This window comes from Thamnophis sirtalis, unplaced genomic scaffold, assembly GCF_051295495.1.
Source record: "Thamnophis sirtalis isolate CommonGarterSnake01/CBP01778 unplaced genomic scaffold, rThaSir2_p1.2 scaffold_17, whole genome shotgun sequence".
Lineage (NCBI taxonomy): Eukaryota > Metazoa > Chordata > Lepidosauria > Squamata > Natricidae > Thamnophis > Thamnophis sirtalis.
The window spans coordinates 3,235,069-3,251,606 of NW_028261397.1; the positions used below are offsets into that span (position 1 = coordinate 3,235,069).

The 16,538-nt window shown below is 48.1% G+C and overlaps 1 protein-coding gene across 1 annotated transcript; it reads left to right on the plus strand.

Annotated features, from left to right (window-relative positions):
• The first annotated feature begins 2,302 nt into the window (after nucleotides 1-2,302).
• LOC148042385 (transient receptor potential cation channel subfamily V member 2-like) lies at nucleotides 2,303-16,538 on the plus strand. Its single transcript, XM_087702886.1, has 7 exons — nucleotides 2,303-2,484; nucleotides 4,023-4,156; nucleotides 5,115-5,267; nucleotides 8,907-9,047; nucleotides 9,478-9,776; nucleotides 13,914-14,090; nucleotides 16,265-16,538. The coding sequence occupies exons 1-7, from the start codon at nucleotides 2,303-2,305 to the stop codon at nucleotides 16,487-16,489; spliced, it is 1,311 nt and encodes a 436-aa protein (XP_087559012.1). The 3' UTR covers nucleotides 16,490-16,538.

The window sequence follows — 16,538 nt, forward strand, 5'->3', positions numbered from 1 at the left end:
AGGCCCCTTCCAATTCTGCTATTGCATTTGTATTGTATTTAAATATTTAATAATATAAAACAATGTTGGTTATGTAACAGGGTACATGCGGTTATTTGTATGAAAATGAAAAAATAAATAAAAACCTTTTAAAAGATGTGGAGACTCTGGAAAGAATGCAGAGAAGAGAAACGAACATGATTAAAGGCCTGGAGACTAAAACATATGAAGATCGGTTGCAGGAACTGGGTATGTCTAGTCTAAGGAAGAGAAGGACTAGGAGGGGACATGACAACAGTATTTGAGGGGTACCTCCAGTATTTAAGGGGCTGCCCCAAAGAAGAAAGGGTCAATTTATTTTCCAAATCCCCTGAAGGCAGGACGAGAAGCAATGGATGGAAACTAACCAAAGAGAGAAGCAACCTGGAATTAAGATGAGACTTCCCAACATTAACCAGTGGAACTGCTTGCCACCGGAAGTTATGGGTGCACCATCACTGGAGGTATTTAAAAAGACTTGTCTGAAACGATATAGGGCAGTGTTTCTCAACCTTGGCAACTTGAAGATGTCCGGACTTCAACTCTCAGAATCCCCCAGCCAGCATTCGCTGGCTGGGGAATTCTGGGAGTTGAAGTCCGGACATCTTCAAGTTGCCAAGGTTGAGAAACACTGATATAGGGTCTCCTGCTTGAGCTGGGGGTGGACTGGATGACCTTTGGTCCAGGAAGAAATAAGCTCTTACAAATATCGGAACACATTTTTTTTCCTGCTTTGGACACAGGGCTTAAACGGGCTAATTCCAGAAATGTTCTTGGTTACTCTGGACACATAACCTGAACCGGAGAAATGTCAGTTCTCACGGTGGTGTGTCTAATCTAATTGGTCTACTCCAGTCTGAGAACTCCGACCACGTCCCCCTTTTTCAGGTTATAATGGTAGCCACATCCTTCCTGGCAGAGATACTTGAGGCTTCTCTACTCCAGGTAGAACTGCTGCTCTTCGGATGCACCACCAATCTCGCAGCGGAGAGGTCGTGTCGGGGTTACAGACCAAGGACCCAGGTTGATATCTTGCCTTTGATGGAGATCCCTGCACACAGGATTCTGGAGATCTGGGACGATTAGCCTCGTGAAATCCAACCAGTCGGTGAGTATCCTCCTTCCCATCCGAAAATAAAACAATGGGGCTCGTGAACGAGATGGCTTTAGAGCATGTGCAGACTGCTGAACTGTCTTGCAGTTTAGATCAGAGGGAATCAAATGCTTATTTTTGCTTTGCTACTAATGGGATGCGTTTAGTAGTGAAATTCAAATTTATTTACTACCAGTTCTTTGGGCGTGGCTTGGTGGGCCTGGCAGGGGAAGGATACTGCAAAATCTCCATTCCCACCTGTTCTGACCCCCCTCGTCCTACACCAAAACACGCCGAGACAAAGATACTGCAAGGATTTATTGACACATAGACAGGACCTTGGCAGCAAGCCAGCACAGACAAGACGTTGGCAGCAATCCAGCCTGCCAAGCTAGCCACGAATGTTCTCCAACTTTAGTGAATACGTTGACTCCTGCAAAAGGGCATGTGCACAATCATTCCTTTTATAGTCTTGAGAGGAGCCTAATTACCACTGGCTGAGTGCAATTATCTCCTGTAACTGCGTAACTGTTCCTTACGCCTATTAGCTCTCCGTTGCGGGGCATCCAGGACCAATTCCCTTGTCTCCTCCCAACTGCTCCAATTCATGATGTCAGGATCACACTCCTTTGTCTCCTCCCCACTGGTCCAAGGCTCAGGCACCTCCTGGTAGCCAACCAGCCTCTCTGCGCCCTGCTCGGAGTCGGAACCCTGTCCAGGGTCCTCCACATCCTCCAGAGCCGACTCATAGGGCCCCTCGCTGTCGGGAGTCTGGTGGCAGCTCCAGCGGCTCCTGCTGGGCCACAACACCCACCCTTGGAGGTTTCTCTGTGTCCTCAAGGTCACCCGAGTAGTACAAATGGTTCCTGTCGACTGCAATTCTTTTCCCTCTGGAAATCCATTCCTGTTCCCACAACCATTCCAAGGGTCTTCATCCCAAATTGTGTAGCTAAAACTCTGTAGATATTCTCCGTCATTCAGTTCGTGGTCGTCCCAACGGTGCTTTTTTCAGGAGGCAAACAATTTAGGATTGCATGGGCTCTTGGCTGACAATGCACACTGCTGGCTTGTATTTAATTGATTGTCCACAACAAGATCCCTTTGTCCCAACCCCTTCCCCACAACCCCTCCCTACCCAGTTCTGCCAGCCCTTTAGGTTCAGCCTTTGGCCCACTTGCCACTGTCGGGACAATGAGCAGATCCCACTTTGCGCTGGAGACGGATGATGGCCTTGCGGAGGATCCGAACGCAGCCACAGAGGGGACAACTGGGGCGGAGCATGGACTGCCACCCTTGGAGACCCCTTTCCAGAAGGAAGCCCCTCCCTCCCCCCAGATCCGGGTGAACCTGAATTACCGGCCAGGACTCGTCGCGTAAGTCATTTATCACAATGGGAATTATTTTGCAGAAATTCACCACTTTTGCGTTAGTCTCTGTCCAAGGTTTATGGGTAGCTTTGCAGTCCAGTGCAGGAATCGCGGGCTTGGGTTGGACTAGATGACCCACAAGGTCCCTTCCAACTCTGTTATTCTGTCATCTTAAAGCGATGCACGACACAATTATTATTTTTCCCATTTCTTCCCTGCCTTTCTTATTTTTACAAATAACTCAAGACGGTGAATCTATCCAAGGCACCTTCCTTCTTCTATTTCCCCCACAACAACAACCCTGTGGGTTGGCCTGAGAGGTTTAGGTTTAGGTTTAGGTTTAATTCATTTGTATGCCGCCCTTTTCCCTGAAGGGACTCAGGGCGGCTCACAACTCAAAAAGGGAGGGGAAATACAAACAGAGTTACAAAAACATAAAAACCATACATAGTTAAAAGCACAACAATCATACCATTCGAGGAGGGGGGCAAAAGCTCTTTAGCCCCAGGCCTGTTGGAACAGCCAGGTTTTAAGGGCTATGCGGAAGGCCTGGAGGGTGGTGAGGGTTCGAATCTCCACGGGGAGTTCGTTCCAGAGGGCCGGAGCAGCCACAGAGAAGGCTCTCCTCCGGGTAGTCGCCAGTCAACACTGGCCGGCTGATGGAATTCGGAGGAGGCCTAATCTGTGGGATCTAATCGGTCTAGTGGAGGTAATTGGCAGCAGGCGGTCTCTCAAGTACCCAGCTCCAATACCATGAAGGGCTTTGTAGGTGACGACTAGCACCTTGAAGCGTACCCGGAGATCAACAGGCAGCCAGTGCAGCTCGCGGAGGATAGGTGTTACGTGGGTGAACCGAGGCGCACCCACGATCACTCGCGCGGCCGCATTCTGGACTAGCTGAAGTCGCCGAATACTCCTCAAGGGCTGCCCCATGTAGAGCACGTTGCAGTAATCCAGTCTGGAGGTCACAAGGGCACGAGTGACTGTTGTGAGAGCCTCCCGGTTCAGGTAGGGACGCAACTGGTGCACCAGGCGAACCTGGGCAATCACCTCCTGGTGATTGGCCCAAAGGCACCCAGCTGGCTTTCATGGCTAAGGTGGGACTAGAATTCACTGGCTCCTAGTGATTGGCCCAAAGGCACCCAGCTGGCTTTCATGGCTAAGGTGGGACTAGAAATTACTGCCTCCTGGTGATTGGCCCAATGTCACCCAATTGGCTTTCATGCCTAAGGCAGAACTAGAATTCACCGGCTCCTAGTGATTGGCCCAAAGTCACCCAATTGGCTTTCATGCCTAAGACAGAACTAGAATTCACTGGCTCCTGCTGATTGGCCCAAAGGCACCCAGCAGGTTTTCATGCCTAAGGCAGAACTAGAATTCACCGCTCTTAGTGATTGGCCCAAAGACACCCAGTTGGCTTTCATGGCTAAGGCAGGGACTAGAATTCACCATCTCCTGGTATTTGGTCCAAAGTTACCAGCTGGGCAGTGGACCAAAGGAGTGAATCTGTCTTGGACCCTTCTCCTCTCCTTTCTCTTCCCCAGACCGGATGATCCAAATCGCTTCGACAACAAGCGCATTTTCCAAGCCGTAGTCGCGGGAGGCCCGGAACAGCTGAATGGCTTGAGTGATTATCTGCGGAGAACGTCCAGCTTTCTCACCGACACTCAATTTAGAGGTAGATCTTGCTGACTCTCGTGCCGTTACATCAGGGTAACAAGAAGACAAGCCTCATAGAACTTCCCCTAAAATGGAATATTTGCAGCTCAGGGGAGAACTGTGGGGTTAATCGGAATAGAGCTGAAAGGGAACCTGGAGGTCATCTAGTCCAACCCCCTGCTCAAGCAAGAGAACCTATACTATTTCAGATACTGTAAGTGACTGTCTAGACTCTTCTTAAAAACATCCAGTGATGGAGCACACACAGCTTCTGGTGGCAAGCTGTTCCACTGGTTAATTGTCCCAACTGTTAGGAAATTCCTCTCCTCTTTAAAGAACCCTGGCTGGGGAATTCTGGGAGTGGGAGTCCATCCCTCTTAAAGAACCCTGACTGGGGGATTCTGGGAGTGGGAATCTATCCCTCTTAAAGAACCGTGGCTGTGGGATTCTGGGAATAGAAGTCCACCCATCTTAAAGCCTGCTGGCTGGGGGATTCTGGGAGTGGAAGTCCATCCCTCTTAAAGAACCCTGGCTGGGGGATTCTGGGAGTGGAAGTCCTCCCCTCTTAAAGAACCCTGGCTGGAGAATTCTGGGAGTGGAAGTCCTCCCCTCTTAAAGAACCCTGGCTGGGGGATTCTGGGAGTGGGAGTCCATCCCTCTTAAAGAACCCTGGCTGGGGGATTCTGGGAGTGGAAGTCCTCCCCTCTTAAAGAACCCTGGCTGGGGGATTCTGGGAGTGGAAGTCCTCCCCTCTTAAAGAACCCTGGCTGGGGGATTCTGGGAGTGGGAGTCCATCCCTCTTAAAGAACCCTGGCTGGGGAATTCTGGGAGTCCATCCCTCTTAAAGAACCCTCACTGGGGGATTCTGGGTGTTGAAGTCCGTTCATGGCTAAAGTGGAGAAAGGCTGTTTTAGGAAGATGGAAGACGAGATGGGCTTCATCTAAGCTTCCTTCCCTGGGCTTCTTCTTTCTTCCAGATGAGAAGACGGGGAAGACCTGTTTGATGAAGGCCTTGCTCCATTTGAAAGATGGACACAACCCCACTATCCCTTTGCTCCTGGAGATAGACAAGGAGACAGAGAACCCCAAGTCTTTGGTCAACGCCGCTTGCACTGACAGCTACTACAAGGGTAAGGATCCTCCTTGGGACGGTGAGGGTGGAGGACTCTGTCTTCTAGGATGGGGTGGCTGGAAGGAGATCTTCAGTTGGGAGAAACTCTGGGGAGAATCTTCAGTCATCCAGGTCAGGGATCACCAACCTTTCGGACTTCAGCGACCACTAAATTCATAATTTTAAATCCCCTGGGCCAATGATATCATCTGCCTAATGACTGGCTGGCTGGGTGTGGCCAGGTGGTCATGTGACTGGGTGGGTGTGGCCAACTCAGTGTCACTCACATTGTGGGGCGCCTCGGTGGCCTCTCTTAGCCCTTCCCCCTCCCAGACACTCCTCGCCTGAGCCCACCCGGGCTCCTTGGCGCCCCAACAGGAAGCCGTTGCTGGAGCTAAGCAGCCGCCAGGAGGAAGAGTTGGCACAACAGCTCAGTTCAAACTGGATCTGACCGAGAAGGAGGCTCAGCAGAAGCACCTCACTGAGGACTAGGGGCATGGGCTTTCCAAGCAGAGGGAAGACCTGCCTCGATCTTATGGAAATCCCATGGCATTTTTTGCCAACAAATTTGGGGAATTTGTTTATTTAATCAATTTCCATGCCCTCCCCCCAAAGTTGATATAACAAACGCCTTTCTGGATGAGCGCTAACAAACTGGTACTCAACCCGGACAAGACCGAGTGGCTGTTGTGTTTCCCTCCCAACAATTTGGCCAATGTTCCAACACTTAGGCTGGGGGGGTCAAATTTTATACCCCTCAGATAGGGTCCGCAACTTAGGAGTCCTCCTGGATCCACAGCTGACTTTTGACCACCAGCTGTCGGCTGTGACCAGGGGGGCATTTGCCCAGGTTCGCCTGGTCCGTCAGTTGCGGCCCTACCTAAACCGGGAGGCTCTCGCAACAGTCACTCGAGCCCTTGTGATCTCTAGGCTGGAATACTGCAATGGGCTCTACATGGGGTTGCCCTTGAAGTGCATCCGGCGACTGCAGTTAGTCCAGAATGCAGCCGCGCGAGTGATAGTGGGCGCACCGCGGTTCGCCCACGTTACACCCATCCTCCGCGAGCTGCACTGGCTACCTGTCGATCTCCGGGTGCGCTTCAGGGTACTGATGACCACCTTTAAAGCACTCCATGGTAGTGGATCTGGGTACTTGAGAGACCGCCTTCTGCCGATCACCTCCCTCCGACCGATTAGATCGCACAGACTGGGCCTCCTCCGGATTCCATCTGCCAGTCAATGTCGAGTGGCGACTACACAGAGGAGAGCCTTTTCTGTTGCAGCTCCGACCCTGTGGAATGACCTCCCCGTCGAGATCCGTACCCTCACCACCATCCAGACCTTCCGCGCAGCCCTCAAGACCTGGCTCTCCCATCAGGCCTGGGGATAGGTTCCCAATTTACCCGCCCGAGTGTTGACTGTTGAATGCAAGTTGTGTTTTATTATTTTCTTCTGTTCACACATTGTTTGTCTTTTGATATTGCACCCCCTTCCCTGTGATTGTAAGCCGCCCTGAGTCCCCTCAGGGAAAAGGGCGGCCTATAAATCCTAATAAAATGTCTAAAAATGTCTAAATGTCTTTCTGAATAGACAGCCAGGAATGTGGTCATAAGAGTCAAGATGGCCACCACCATCCCAGGGAGGGGTGAAATGCTACCGGTTTGCGCGAACCGGTAGGGAAAATTGTTGTTGGTTCCGCTCACAGTGTCGGAAGCTTTTCCCCTCCCCCCACACTTTTTAAAGCATTTTTTTCCTGCCTATTCGCCCGAACTGGTAGCTAAAAAATGCTTTAAAAAGTGGGGGGGGAAAAGGTTCTGTGACAATCAGCTGTGCTGTTTAATGGTGGGAATCTTTCTTTTTTTCACTTCTCAAAGTATTTTTTACTACCTATTCAGTAGTTTAAAAAAATGCTTTAAAAATGGGGGGGGGGAATAGCAATAGCAATAGCAGTTAGGCTTATATACTGCTTCATAGGGCTTTCAGCCCTCTCTAAGCGGTTTACAGAGAGTCAGCATATCGCCCCCACAGTCTGGGTCCTCATTTCACCCACCTCGGAAGGATGGAAGGCTGAGTCAACCCTGAGCCGGTGAGATTTGAACCGCTGAACCGCTGAACTAGCAGTCAGCTGAAGTGGCCTGCAGTTCTGCACTCTACTCACTGCACCATCTCGGAACATCGAAAAGGTTCCCACGATGGCCCCGCACAGCTGAACCTCCCCCCTTCTTTTTTTTTTTATTAAAAGTTTTAATAAATGTTACAATTATATACCTTTCCCCTTCCCTCCCTCCCCACCAAACCCACATCCCCTCCCCCCCCCAACCTCCCAGAGTAAATACAGGGCATAAACATTTAGCAATCATACACTAAAATAAACTAACTAACTTTAGCATCGTCCCTTCGCTCGTACTTTAAGTCCCCTTTTGTAAAGCTAACTTAGATAAGTTGTAACATTCCTTGTTCATTCATTCATAAGCTAACTGAAGTTTCTTAGTCCCATATTTATTTTGAATATAATCAATCCATCTTCTCCATTCCAGCTTGTATTTCTCATCTGTATTTCCCCCTTCTTAAAGCATTTTTTTTTTTTACTACCGGCTCGGGCGAATAGGTAGTAAAAATACTTTAAAAATTAAAAAAAAGTTCACCCAGTGAATGAGAGGAAGAGTGGGAAAGGAGAGAAGAAAGATAGGAAGAGAGGGATAGGAGAGAGGGTAAGGGGGGAAGGTGAGGGGGATAAGGAGGAGTGGAATGAAGAGAAAGGAGAAGGAGAAAGGAAGGGGAAGTAGAGTAGGAAAGGATGATGGAGGGAAGAAAGGAGGTAGGAGAGAGGCAGAAGAAAGAGGTGTATGAAGAGCAGAAGAGCTAATAATGGGTTTATCTTTCTGGGTGTTGATGACAAGAGGAATTGATGTAATTACTACTTAATACAATAGGATATTGGCTATGTAATAGTATACATGTGATTATATGTTATGAAAATGGAAAATAAAAAAGTATATTAATTTTTTTTAAAAAAGTTGGCCATGCACACCCAGTCACATGCCCCCACCAAGCCACACCCACCAAGCCACGCCCAGAGAACCAGTGGCAAACATTTTTACATTTCACCCCTGATCCCAAGGGTGATCCCATGAAGAGACCGTCCTTTTCTCATTCTTGAAATGAGAATTCTTCCCATGCAATTGGAAATTCGGGGGAATGGCTCAGCGGTGGGTTCCGGATCCCGTTACAATCCCGTATGCTGCAACAGGACCGGGGGGCCACCACGGGTACGGGCATTATGCACGCATGCGCATCCACCGCCTGCGACACTCCAGCTACTCGGCAGAGCGTCGCGCAGGTGCCGAACGCTGAACAAATGGCCCGTTTCCTTCAAATACAGGTAAGGAACGAGGGTGGGCGGGGCCCACCAAAGCACTGTTCCAGTATGGTGGCTGCTGCTTCCAGCAGGCACCAGTACGGGTGTACCAGGAATGGCTGCATTATTGATACAGTTAAAAAAACAACAATGGAGCTTTTTCAGTTAAACAGGGAAACAGTTGGAGTTTTGATGGCTCAGGGGTGGCCGCCACCTTGACTTTTTTTGACCTAAACTTGTGCAGACCTCTTGATAAAATCTTCCATCTTTCTCCGGTGCCATTTCTCACCATCTTTGCAGGCCAAACAGCGCTCCACATCGCCATTGAGAAGAGGAACCTTGCTCTTGTGAAGCTCCTGGTGGAGAACGGGGCTCGTGTCCATGCCAAGGCTTCTGGTCTTTTGTTCCAGAAGGACCACAAAAAGGCTCGCTTTTATTTCGGTAGGGCGGCAGGACAAATGTTGTGGGTGCAATTTGACTCTGGTTGACCGCTCCATTGTTTTCATCCTCAAAGGGGATTCGATATCCTCCCACTCTGGGAGACACTGCAGGTCAGAGTTGACCAACCTTGGCCACTTGAAGACCTGTAGACCTCCACTCCCAGAATTCCCCAGTCATATTTCTGGGAGTTGAAGGCCAGAAGACTTAAAGAGCTGTGGACTTCAGCTTGAAGACCTGCTGGTTGGGGAATTCTGGGAGTTGAAGTCCACAAGACTTAAAAGAGCTGTGAACTTCCACCTTGGCCACTGGAAGACCTGCTGGCTGGGGAATTCTGGGAGTTGAAGTCCAAAGGTCTTACAAGTGACCAAGGTTGGACACCTCTGACCTAGATGGTCAATGCAACCTTGGCCCATCATCCTCTCTCTTCCAGGTGAACTTCCTCTCTCCTTGGCTGCTTGTACCAACCAGCCAGAAGTGGTCATGTACCTCCTGGATAACGAATACCAGAAGGCCAGTCTGACCGAGAAGGATTCCATGGGCAACACCGTCCTCCATGCGCTGGTGATGGTGGCCAACGACACGGAGAAGAACACTGAGCTCGTGGTCAACATGTACGATATGATCCTGATGAAAGGGGCCGAGATTGACCCTTCCTGCAAATTGGAAGAGATTGTCAACAAGAAACAGCTGACTCCTTTAACGCTGGCCGTCAAGACCGGGAAAATCGAGGTAATCTCCCTCCTCAACAGTATACCTAGTCCTCGACTTACAACCATTTGTTTAGTGATGTGTTGCAGTTACAACGGCATCAGAAACAGTGACGGGCAATCCTAATTGCATCCCCATGGTCACCAATGTTCCCTCTAAGCCGCGCGGCTGCACGGCCACGCACGTGGCAAAAAAACACCGCGCAGCAGTTTCCAATTGCCACGCCGTGATTTCCAGTGTCACAGGTTCCGGAAGCTGAGGAGCCTCAGATTTTCTCTCCTGGTTAGAGTTAGCACGGGCGGGGAGGTGGGGATGGCGGCAGGAGCTTACGTGGCACAGCCGATCTCCTAGGATCACCTAGGCGCTGGCTCCACTGCTCAAACTACCGTCAGTCGCCCCGTATTCAGCAAATCCGGCAGTGCTGTTGGAGGTGGAGGAGGCAGCAGCAGATATTCCGGTGGTGGTGGGGGCTTGGGGGCTTTACTTCAGCCGCAGTGCTGAGCACAAGCGGCTAGGAGTGGTCACCCGCAAAGGACCTCCCCGGACTCGTTTTGATGAGCACAGGGTGACTGACGGTAGTTTGTGCTGGCTGCACCAGGTCCGGACGGAGGTAGCCAGAGTGGCGCCAAGGCGAAAGAGCAACATGACTGGAGGAGGAATTCTGGGAGTTGAAACCCACAAGTCTTAAAGCTGTCAAGTTTGAACACCCCAGGGGTTTTTTTTCTAGAGGGTTAGGGGTGCAGGTAAAGTCTATCAGTATCACCACATGGATGTAAACTGTAGTGCATTGTCATTAGTTTCCTGGTTTTTCCGTCCAAAATGTCCAAATCAGCTAGGCAGGAAACCCTATACCATTTCAGACAAATGGCTATCCAACATCTTCTTAAAGACTTCCAGTGTTGGGGCATTCACAACTTCTGGAGGCAATTTCTGTTCCACTGATTAATTTCTCCTCAGTTCTAAGTTGCTTCTCTCCTTGATAAGTTTCCATCCATTGCTTCTTGTTCTGCCCTCAGGTGCCTTGGAGAATAACTTGACTCCCTCTTCTTTGGGGCAACCCCTGAGATATTGGAAGACTCCTATCCTGTCTCCCCTGGTCCTTCTTTTCATTAAACTAGACCTACCCAGTTCCTGCAACCGTTCTTCATATGTTTTAGTCTCCAGTCCCCTAATCATCTTTGTTGCTCTTCCCTGCACTCTTTCTAGAGTCTCCGCATCTTTTCTACATTGTGGCGACCAAAACTGGATGCCGTATTCCAAGTGGGGCCTTCCCAAGGCCTTATAAAGTGGTATTAACCCTTCATGTGATCTTGATTCTCTCCCTCTGTTTATGCAGCCTTGAAGTGTGTTGACATTTTTGGTAGCTGCTGCCCACGGCTGCCTCCTATTTAAATGCTTGTCCACTAGGACTCCAAGATCCCTTTCACAGTTACTACTGTTGAGCAAGGTACCACCTATACTGTACCTATGTATTTCATTTTTCTTGCCTAAATGTAGAACCTGACTCTTTTCACCACTGAATTTCATTTTATTAGATAGTGCCCAATGTTCAAGTTTGTCAAGATCCTTCTGTACCTTAAGCCTGTCTTCTGGAGTGTTAGCTATTCCTGCCAGCTTGGTGTCATCTGCAAATTTGATGAGTTACCCATTTATTCCCACATCCAAATCATTGATGAAGATGTTGAAAAATACTGGACCCAAAACAGAGCCTTGGGGTCCCCCACTGCATACGTCCCTCCATGTAGACGCACTTCCATTGAGGACTACACATTGAGTGCGGTTGGTCAGCCAGTTACGAATCCATCTGGTGGTGATGCTGTCCAACCCACATTCTTCTACTTTAATCTAGTAGTAGGTTATGGTCTACCTTATCAAATGCCTTACTAAAGTCCAAGTAAATTACATCGACGGCATTCCTCTGGTCCACTAATTTTGTCACTTTGTCAAAGAATGCAATAAGATTAGTCTGGCATGATCTGTTTTTGACAAACCCATGTTGGCTTTTGGCTATTACTTTGTTTGCTTCTAGGTGTTCGCTAATTCGTTGCTTGATTATCTTTTCCAGAATCTTTCCTGGTATTGAGGTCAGGCTGATAGCTCTGTAGTTATCAGCTGGATATGATTTTCCCCCCCTTTTTTGAAGATGGGAACCACATCAGCTCTTTTCCAGTCCTCTGGCAGTTCCCCGGTGCTCCAGGATCTCTGAAAGATATAGTTCAGTGGTTCTGAGATCTCGTCTGCCAGTTTCTTCAGAACCCTGGGGTGTAATCCCTCCGGTCCTGGTGATTTGAACTCGTCTAGGGTAGATAGGTGCTCACTTATCGTTTTCTTCCCAATTTCAATTTGTGTTCCTAATCTGATTTTTGTGGCGCTGTTTTTGATAAGTTGGACTGTTTTATCCCTTTGTGTAAAGACAGATGCAAAAAATGAATTAAATAGTTCTGCTTTCTCCCTGTTGCTTGTCGCCTTCTTGCCACTTTCTCCCAGCAATGGACCAATTGTTTCCTTAATTTTTTTTCTTGTTTTTAACATGTTGGAAGATAAATGTTCTTCATCTTTCATTCTATTTACACTTATTTCTAATTTCTAGTTCATTAATCATCTTTCGCTATTTGTTTTCTAATCTTTGCATCTACTATCTAGCCAATTATACCATACATCCCAAATTAAGTAGCATTCTGTTTTTCCTTTGTCTTTGATTTCCATTGTTAACCTATCCATCTCAGAGCTGTCTAATATTTTCTTTATTACCATTTCCTCAGAGGGCAAATTTCCATTTTTCCAGTTTTGAGCATATATTATTCTAGCCACCGTTATTACATTATAACATTAAATATTGGAATTTTTTCCCTTATATTTCCCTGATAATATGCCTATATTATTCATATGAACTATGAATAATAGTTTTAACTCTATTTGCTGTTTTACCATTTCATCTAACCATTTTTTAATCCTTATCTAATATTTTTTTGCTGAGGGACGGGTCCACCACATGTGATAGTATGTTCCCTGTATCTGTTTGCATTTCCAGCGTTCTGGTGATCTGTTGGGAAACATTTCTGCTAGTCTCGCTGGTGGTAGATGCCATCTACAAAACATTTTATATAAGTTTTCTCTATATGCTGCCGACATTGCCAATGTATAATCCCCTCCCTCCCACAATTCCTCTGTGCTGAAGTTTTCTTGATTGTGTAGCTTAGTTATCAGACGTGACCTCAAGAAGGTCAAAAATGTCCAGATGATGGATGGACAAGGAGAACACCTTGGCTTTTCTGACCTACCCCCTAGAGAAACTTCAAAATTCAAATTTAATAAATTTATATGCCGTCCAATCCCGAAGGACTGCCGGTGGCTTACAGAAATACATCTCTGAAAGGATAAAAATTAAAAAATAGAGAAAAGAAAAGCAGATTAAAAAAACACTTCATGCACTCAATCTAGGCGGGGCTGGACCTCATTCATGAGATCAACAGCCCCAGGCCTGCCGGAATAGCCAGGTTTTAGTAATAGCAATAGCAGTAATAGCAGTTAGACTTATATACCGCTTCATAGGGCTTTCAGCCCTCTCTAAGCGGTTTACAGAGTCAGCATATCGCCCCCACAGTCTGGGTCCTCATTTCACCCACCTCGGAAGGATGGAAGGCTGAGTCAACCTTGAGCCGGTGAGATTTGAACTGCCGAACTGCACTAACAGTCAGCTGAAGTGGCCTGCAGTACTGCACCCTAACCACTGCGCCACCTCGGCTCTTAGTAGCCTTTCGGAAGGCCGAGAGAGTGGGAAGGGTCCAGATCGTTCCATAGGGCTGGGGCAGCTACAGAGAAGGCCCTCTCCTGAGGGGCCGCCAGACGACATTGTCTGGTTGACGGCACCTGGAGAAGGCCCATCCTGTATGGTTTTATTGGCCGTTGGGAGGTATGTGGCAGAAGACGGTCTCGCAGATATCCGGGTCCTAGGCCATGTAGGGCTTTAAAGGTAATAACCAGCACCTTGAAGCGCGTTCGGAGACCGATAGGAAGCCAGTGCAGCTCGCGGAGGATAGGTGTAACATGGGTGTATCTCGGTACACCCAATATCACTTGCGCGGCTGCATTCTGGACCAATTGTAGTCAATTGTAGAGACACTCCTGTTGCCAATTTACCCGTTTTGGTCTTTCCAGATCCTTAAGCACATATTCCAGCGAGAAATGAAGGACCCCAAGTTCCAGCATCTTTCACGCAAGTTCACCGAGTGGACCTATGGTCCCATCCAAATGTCCCTCTACGATTTGACCTCCATCGACAGCGAAGATAAGAACTCAGTGCTGGAGATCCTGGCCTACAACAGCGACATTCCAGTGAGTGGATCCAGTCAAGGATGGTCCTTCTCAGATCTTCTCTGCCTTGCGATTCCTTCATTCAGAACCATCTCTTCCTTCTCCTCCTCCTCCTCCTCCTCTCCCTCCTCCTCCTCCTCCTCCTCCTCCTCCTCCTCTTTCTTCTCCTCCTCCTCCTCTTTCTTTTCTTCCTCCTTTTTCTTCTCCTTCTCTTCCTTCTGCTCCTCCTTCTCCTCTTTCTCGAGTGAGAAGACCAACAAAGATGTTTAGGGGGAAAGGAGGCTAAAACATATGAAGAACGGTTGCAGGAACTGGGTGTGTCTAGTTGAATGAAAAGAAGGACCAGGGGAGACAGGATAGCAGTCTTCCAATATCTCAGGGGTTGCCACAAAGAAGAGGGGGGGGTGTCCAGCTATTCTCCAAGGCACCTGAGGGCAGGACAAGAAGCAATGGGTGGAAACTAATCAAGGAGAGAAGCCACCTAGAACTGAGGGAGAAATTTCCTTACAGTTAGAACAATTAATCAGTGGAACAACTTGCCTGCAGAAGTTGTGAATTCTCCAACACTGGAAGTTTTTAAGAAAATGTTGAACAACCATTTGTCTGAAGTGGTATAGGGATTCCTGCCTAAGCAGGGGGTTGGACTAGAAGACCTCTAGGGTCCCTTCCAACTATTCTATTCTATTCTATTCTATTCTACTCTACTCTACTCTACTCCACTCCATTCTATTCTGTCCAATTTTGCTTAAACCAAAGTTCCTGCATTTTCTCATAAGCGTAAACCGAAACAAACAGGTGTATTTCTAACTCTTGTGGTTGCAGCAAAGCTGTAAACATTTCCTGCCTTTCCTTCTTATAATTCTAAGCCCTGTTACATTTCTTAGTACTGGTCCCTTCAAATGTACGATGCCCGCAAAAACAACATTTAGCTGGTCCAAGTCAGCAGAATACCACCTCTTCTCCAGAAGTTGTGAATGTTCCAACACTGGAATTGTTTAAGAAAATGTTTGGATAACTATTTGTCTGAAGAGGTGTAGGGTTTCCTGCCTAGGCAGGGGGTTGGACTAGAAGACCTCCAGGGTCCCTTCCAACTCTGTTATTCTATTCTATTCTTTCTCTTCCTCCTCTTTTTCCCCCTCTTCCTCCTTCCGTCTTCTCTCTCTCCTTCTCCTCCTCCTTCTCCTCTTCCTTCTTCTCCTCTTCCTTCTTTTCCTTTTCCTTCTGCTCCTCTTTCTCTTCCTCCTCCTCCTTTTTCTCTTTCTCCTCCTCCTGCTCTTCTTTCCCCTTTTTCTCCTCCTCCTCTTTCTCCTTTTTCTCCTGCTTCATTGCTGTGGGTGTGGAGGGAGAATTCAATTCAATTCAATTCAATTTATTAGATTTATAGGCCGCCCAATCCCGGAGAACTCCAGGCGGCTTACAAAGAACAAGAAAAGAAAAACAAAATAAAAATAAAAAATTTAAAAATTCCCCACATACGTTCTGATCGGGGCTGGACCCTACATAATAAGGTCAACAGCCCCAGGCCTGCCACAACAGCCAGGTTTTAACAGCTTTTCTGAAGGCCATGAGGGTGGGTGAGGTCCGGACCTCTGGGGGTAGCTGATTCCACAGGGTCGGTGCAGCCACAGAGAAGGCTCTCCTCCGAGGCCCCGCCAGCCGACACTGTCTGGTTGACGGCGTCCTAAGGAGGCCCACTCTGTGGGATCTTATCAGCCGTTGGGAGGTATGTGGCAGTAGGCGGTCTCGCAAATACGCTGGTCCTGAGCCATGTAGGGCTTTAAAGGTAATGACCAACACCTTGAATTGCGTTCGGAGACCAATTGGCAGCCAGTGCAGCTCGCGGAGGACAGGTGTAATATGGGTGTATCTCGGTACACCCAATATCGCTCGCGCGGCTGCATTCTGGACTAGCTGTAGTGTCCGAACGCTTTTCAAGGGTAGCCCCATGTAGAGCGCATTGCAATAATCCAGAATTCGCCTTTTTTCCCCTGCCTTTTTCTTTCCATGGGCCCTGTTTGCTCGGTGATTTTACCTCATGATTCTCCTGTTTGCCTGACTATCTACTTTGCTACCTACGTAGATGTAAATGTATATTTTGTTGATATAAAATGACAAGTTCTGGTCAGCATCTCTGACTTCACTTCATTGGACACCAGCAGCTGCACAATTCCCTGACGTGATCTCTCCGTCCACAGAATCGGAACAAAATGGTGGCCCTGGAACCCCTGAACATGCTGTTTCGTTACAAGTGGGAATCCTTCGTTAGAAAAAGGTTTTTCTTCAGCTTATTCCTCTATGGGACTTTCATGACGATCTTCACAGTCACTGCTTATCACCACCCGCCAAAGCATGAGGTAAATAATGGATGGTTTTGTATAAAGAATAGAACAGAGTCGGAAGGGACCTTGGAGGTCTTCTAGTCCAACCCCCCGTTCAAGCAGGAGAACCCTATAGCACCATAGACAAATG